At 36.4% G+C, this 6,000-nt stretch overlaps 1 protein-coding gene across 2 annotated transcripts in view; it reads left to right on the plus strand.

Annotated features, from left to right (window-relative positions):
• Plod2 (procollagen-lysine,2-oxoglutarate 5-dioxygenase 2) overlaps positions 1-5,737 on the plus strand; it is a 69,768-nt gene extending 64,031 nt beyond the window's left edge. For both annotated transcript variants that reach the window (XM_005080720.4, XM_005080721.4), the window contains 5 exons: positions 1,650-1,715; positions 2,301-2,405; positions 3,787-3,933; positions 4,021-4,146; positions 4,311-5,737. In XM_005080720.4, the coding sequence (XP_005080777.1) occupies positions 1,650-1,715; positions 2,301-2,405; positions 3,787-3,933; positions 4,021-4,146; positions 4,311-4,466 (600 nt within the window). In that variant the 3' untranslated portion in view covers positions 4,467-5,737. The remainder of the gene's footprint in view (positions 1-1,649; positions 1,716-2,300; positions 2,406-3,786; positions 3,934-4,020; positions 4,147-4,310) is intronic.
• Positions 5,738-6,000: the final 263 nt, after the last annotated feature.

Raw genomic sequence — 6,000 nt, forward strand, 5'->3', positions numbered from 1 at the left:
TTCCTTGGTATTGTTTTGTGGTTAAATAGGTATTTCCTGACTTTTCTATTGAAGCTAAACACATAGCTATGCAACATTTGCAGATGATTTAAACATATTTAGCGTATATTAACCTTTGTTATTTTCTATGGCTTACAATGACTGTGCTTACAGCATTTTTAGGGCCTGCAGATTTAGAGAACTTTCAGGAAAGATAGATAAAAAGAGACAGCTGGCTAACAACCATGTGGACTTCTCTTTAGAGGCTCAGAGCCAGAGTTCATGCCAGTTAAATGGTGGGCCAGAGTTTGCACCTGGCCCAGTGAAAACTTTGGTTTTTACATATCTGTTTCAAAACTCTCTACCTTTTCTGGGATGAATGTTACCGCACAACCCTTTAAAACATTAAAATGTTGAGAATCTGACATGACAACACCAATAAACCCACCTGCATGCTTTGTCACAAAAAGGAGTCAGAAATTAACCTACTTATTTGAAAGCATCAGATATTTGACACCTGTTCCCTTCCTAAGCTATTGTAAGTAACACATTCCTAACACTTGTACTAACTAAACTTTAAGAGAGCAATATATCTATTTTTATGTTTGAATTATATCCATGCACACAGAGAACCATGTATTTGGCTCCATATTTACCTTATCAATAAATATCACATAATTTTATATATCTATCCCACAATCCACTACTTATTTTTTAAATTTTTTTTTATTTAGGTTAGAAACCATCTTGTTTCACATGTCAATCCCTGCTCCCTCTCCCTCCACTCCTCCCTCACCCTCCCCACCAGGTTCCCCAGTCCCCCACCCAATCTCCACTCTGATCCCCAGGGAGGGTGAAGCCCTCCAGGGTGGATCTCCAGTGACTGCCATTTCATCTAAGGCAGGGCGTAGGCCCTCCCACAAGAGTCCCAGCTGAGAGAGCCTCCCATATTGTGGCATGGACACTCAAAGTCTATTTGTACACCAGGGATAAATACTATCCAAGGCCCCATAGATTACCTAGGCCTCCTCTTAGTTTGTATTCTGTATTGTGTATGCTCCTGTAGGAACTCGGCTCTCTTGAGAGGTTATGGGGAAAGTTCTGGGCTAATAAGATGTTTACCTTCCTGTGGTTTTGCTCATTCTTTCATACTTACTTTAGTCTAAAGATGTTCTGTGGCAGATTACTTATTTTCAGAGTTTTTAAAAGATAAATGAGATCATAATTGACTCAATGACTAGAAAGATGTTTTCAAGTGAAGAATTAATGTTAGTGCCCAATATAAAACACTAGGAACTTTAACATCAATAAATTTAAGATGACAACCAAAGCTAATTGGAATGTGAGGTCTATACCTAAGCAGGGAGGTTTTTTTCTACCCTTAACAATCAAAGATACAGTTCCAGTTCTATTTTTTATGTTTAAACACCACACTTTCTCTTGTATATATTCTTAAATATTGCATATGAATCTATCCAATTTAATATCACTCAATTTTAATAACCTGAGACATCAAACTTAATAGATAAAAGGTTTCTTTTAAAGGTTGAAATATACACTGGCTCCTGGAAAGTACTATTTTGTTCAGTACACAGCTATTTATTAGTTATTTGAATAACTTATATACTTATTTATGGAAAATTTATTTGTTTAAATTTGTTTTTTTTTAGGACTGGAAGGAAAAATATATAAACCGTGATTATTCAAAGATTTTCACTGAGAACATAGTTGAACAGGTTTGTACTGATAATTGTAACGTATAGAGTAGTTTTCCTATAATTTCCACAAAATCAGATTTAAGTAATAGTACATTAGCAGGAGTTTCAAATATGGAGAAATTGTTGCTTAGGTACAATTCATGATGTTTACTTACAACTTTCAACTTTAAGCTAGCCTTAAGAACTCACTGTTTTGAAAAGCACAGACATGCAGCTAAGCACCAGCAGAAATTTCCCTCCTGCCGCTGAAGCTGGGGGACTATTGATAGACATTGGCAATGGAAGCTTATCTTTGGAAAACACTGGATTCTCTTTCATAAACAGTCTTTACTTAGAAAGACCTATTAAAATGCATGCTATTTCTAAGTGTTCAAAACTGTCCCTCAGATTCATTTCTGAGAAAGCAGAGTTTTATCTGGTCTGTGATACATCATTGTTTTATCCACCAAGAGGAAGGAAATAAACTACTACCAATTAAGCTGTGATAAAATAATTTTCTAGACCATTTGAAGTTGTGCAACATTGAAGACTTTTAAAATTGTATCTCTATCAAGAGCTATTACTGATGTTGCTCTGTCTTTTTATGGCGGCACTGTATGACAGCCTTGTCCAGATGTCTTTTGGTTTCCTATATTTTCTGAACGAGCCTGTGATGAATTGGTCGAAGAGATGGAGCATTATGGCAAGTGGTCTGGGGGAAAGCATCACGTGAGTTGTACTTTTCCAGAAAGGAGTAAAGTGGGGAGGGGAGGGATGGAGAAGAGAGGGACAGATACTCAGAGATTTAAGAGAACATGTGCCTGTTTTGTTACATGTCTGTGAGACTGTGATCTAAATGAATTGGCAGTCAAGAGAACTTTGTAGTCTAATTTTACTGGCTAATTTTGTTTTAAATCACTCTGTCCTTGGGTTCCTTTCTCGTTTATGAGAGTAATTACACTATTTTGCCATGAGGGATCGGTGCCCCTAGACTGGAATTGATTAGGAAATTCATGTCTTCACTGATCACTGTTCTTTTCCAAGGACAGTTTTTATTTCCTGTGCTCATGTATAGTGGAAAGGCTAAGACAAGCATCCAATGTCAACATGGTTTTGTGCATGTATATAAAATAGTACAGTGGAATCTTTAATTCTGCTCTGTATTTACATTTAGTTACAAAACTTGGCAGGAAGTAATACCAGCATTGATTCCATATGTCTCTTTTTTAAGAAGTCACAGAAACAGACAGCCTGTTCCTTAACCTTATGATGGAATTTTAGGGGAATATTTTGACTCTTATTGCATTTTCCCAGCTTGGCTCAAGCTATGTACTGACCATGAAGAGGTGCTTCCAGAACACTAGGAAGAACTCAAAAGTCTAGCGATGCTAGTGTGCTGGTCAGTAATTGCTGACAGGCTTGGGCTTCACCAGATTAAAGCAAGGTTTGCAGGGCCTCTGATTCAAACAGCACATCTGAGGAATCTACCCCAAGGGTGATTATGGTAATTTCAGGAGTGTGTGTGTGTGTGTGGAGGGAGGGTTAGGGGGCCCATTTTATCACCTTTATATGATATTGGTAAGTGTTTTCTAGCCAAAATTCGATTCACCACTGATATCACGTCTTGTGTAGATCTGTTATCTAAATGTGATGGAAGATGTTATTCTGTAAATATGTCTGTCTTATTGGTTGATGAATAAAGCAGTGTTGGCCAATAGGGAAACAAGATAGGTGGGACTAAGAGTTAAGGAGGATTCTGGGAAACAGAGGCACAGTCAGTCACCTTGTAGGACATGAGAGAAGTAAGAGATCTGGACCCTTTCTCCGATAAGAGAAGACCATGTGGGAATACTCAGATTAGCAGTTTTGGGTTAATAATTAAGTCAGAGCTAGCCGGTAAGAAACTATAGCAAATGGCCAACAGTTTCATAATTAATATAACATCCTGTGTATTCCTTACATAAATGATCTTGATCTTGTAACTAAAACAGATGCCATACCGTAATCAAACAAGTGTTCATTTTATTGTGCATTATGATTTTTGACTGAAAACAAAACCAAGACTATCAATATAAATTGTCTTGATGTGTTTGTTACTGTTTATTTCTAGGATAGCCGTATATCTGGTGGCTATGAAAATGTCCCAACTGATGATATTCATATGAAGCAAATTGATCTGGAGAATGTTTGGCTTCACTTTATCCGAGAGTTCATTGCTCCAGTTACACTGAAGGTCTTTGCAGGCTATTACACAAAGGTAGTTATCCTGTTCCTCCTGCCTACCACATGAATATGCTCTTGTGCCTTTGAGCTGTTAAGCAAATCTACTGGGTTATTTTCCTAGGGCTTTGCACTGCTGAATTTTGTAGTAAAGTACTCACCTGAAAGACAGCGCTCACTCCGTCCCCATCATGATGCCTCAACATTTACCATCAACATTGCTCTCAATAATGTGGGGGAGGATTTTCAGGTAATTATGACAAACATAGTGAAAATTCCCAGGAACTGTGGCATTATGGGAAACACTCTGCTGAAATTTGTTTCTCATTTGCTATTTAGATGGCCTGGTTTGAATATTGATCCTGACTAAAAATGTAAAATATTAAGTTGATATCTTTGTGTTTAACTTTTTAGGGAGGTGGATGCAAATTTCTAAGGTATAATTGCTCCATTGAATCCCCACGAAAAGGCTGGAGCTTCATGCATCCTGGGAGACTTACACATTTACATGAAGGACTTCCTGTTAAAAACGGAACAAGATACATTGCAGTGTCATTTATAGATCCCTAAATTATTCACTTAACTCGAACTGAATTGATCTTTGAGATGGATGACTGGCATGAACATGTCTTTGAAGTTGTGCTTAAGAAGATGAGAGGAATATTTAAATAATATCAACAGAACAACTTCACTTTGGTCAAACATTTGAAAACTTTACATAAAATTGTTTGATGTTGTCTTAATGTCTGCTCTGAGCCTTAAAACACAGGTTGAAGAAGGAAAGAAAGGAAAAAGAAAGTGAAAGTTGGTATTTATTTCTATGCTTTAACTGTCTCTGAAGATAATGACAGTTTATAAAATGTTTAGGTACAAAGGAAGGCATGAATGATAATAAACCTAGTAATATTTTCTTATTTAAAAAACCCTGAGATTTTATTTATCATTGTGGAGAAGTATAAAATATGGTTATAAATGAAGATCAGCAAGTCTAGAAACTTGGCATTCTGTTGATTACTGAATTTATATGTAATTGTTAAGCCATGCTGACCTCTGTGTAGTTCTGTTTTTCAGTAATTAGGAAGAAAATCCAAAGAAAATATTGCACAAAGGGTTTCCCCAAGAAACCTAGTGCAAACAGCCAATGGGAGCATATCCATGGGAAATATACTTAACGTGGGAGGTGGCTATTCCTTTCTGTTGGAAATTGGACCCCCTTGCTCCTCCAGGGCAAGCTCTCAGGGGAAGCTTGCATGTCTTTCTGCTTTGCAGAGTGCTTAAGTCCAAGTGTCCTTATGTTGAGCAGGAATTTCGTTTCCTTCTGTACTTCCCCCAACCCCATTCTAGAAAATAGTGAGTAAAAAGAACAAATTCATTGAGATTAGTAGTACATTTTACAATGTTTTTTCAAAACCTCTTAAGTACTTGAATTTTCTATCAGGAAAATGGTTTTTGAGCCTTGTTTCTTAACCTTTTGCCCTTAGTTATTTTGCTCTTTGTTATTTTTTTCCCTGGGGGTTGCCTTTCTTTACTTCACCATAATCTACTCTTATCATTCCTTAGTCTTTTTATTGCTTTTCCTCTACACCACTTTTTAAAAATTTCCAGCAAAATTTTGATTTCAATTTTTAATGTTTCTTGGAAAGAGAATTAAATATCTTTTGTTATAGTTATTGTTTAAAGGTTAAACTTGAACAAAGTTCTTATTCCTGGTGCCAAATTCATTTTTCTAACTCTCTGTGTTAGAAAAATGATGAAAAATAAAACAATTTAAAATAAACATTGTGCTTTTCTGTATTATTGATGGTTCTTTAGAAATAAACTAGTCTGAGAGTGTATCTGGATATAAGAGCTGTAGTTATTTCATTCAGCTTGATGGTTTAATATTATATCAAAATTACTACCTAATTTTTAAAGTCAATTACACATCTCTACTCTTACAGTGACCAAGGAGTTGATATCACTCATTGTACAGGAGTGGAAATGAAAGCTACCGGTTTAATGAACAAAACATATTTGTCTAGTGGTTTTTGAGTCTGTGATGATCCAGGCTCTATACCAGGCAGTGAGTCCATAGTGATTCAGCTGCAGTCATGACTAGGAAGCT

Source organism: Mesocricetus auratus, unplaced genomic scaffold (assembly GCF_017639785.1).
Source record: "Mesocricetus auratus isolate SY011 unplaced genomic scaffold, BCM_Maur_2.0 Super-Scaffold_100691, whole genome shotgun sequence".
In the NCBI taxonomy this organism is placed as follows: Eukaryota; Metazoa; Chordata; class Mammalia; order Rodentia; family Cricetidae; genus Mesocricetus; species Mesocricetus auratus.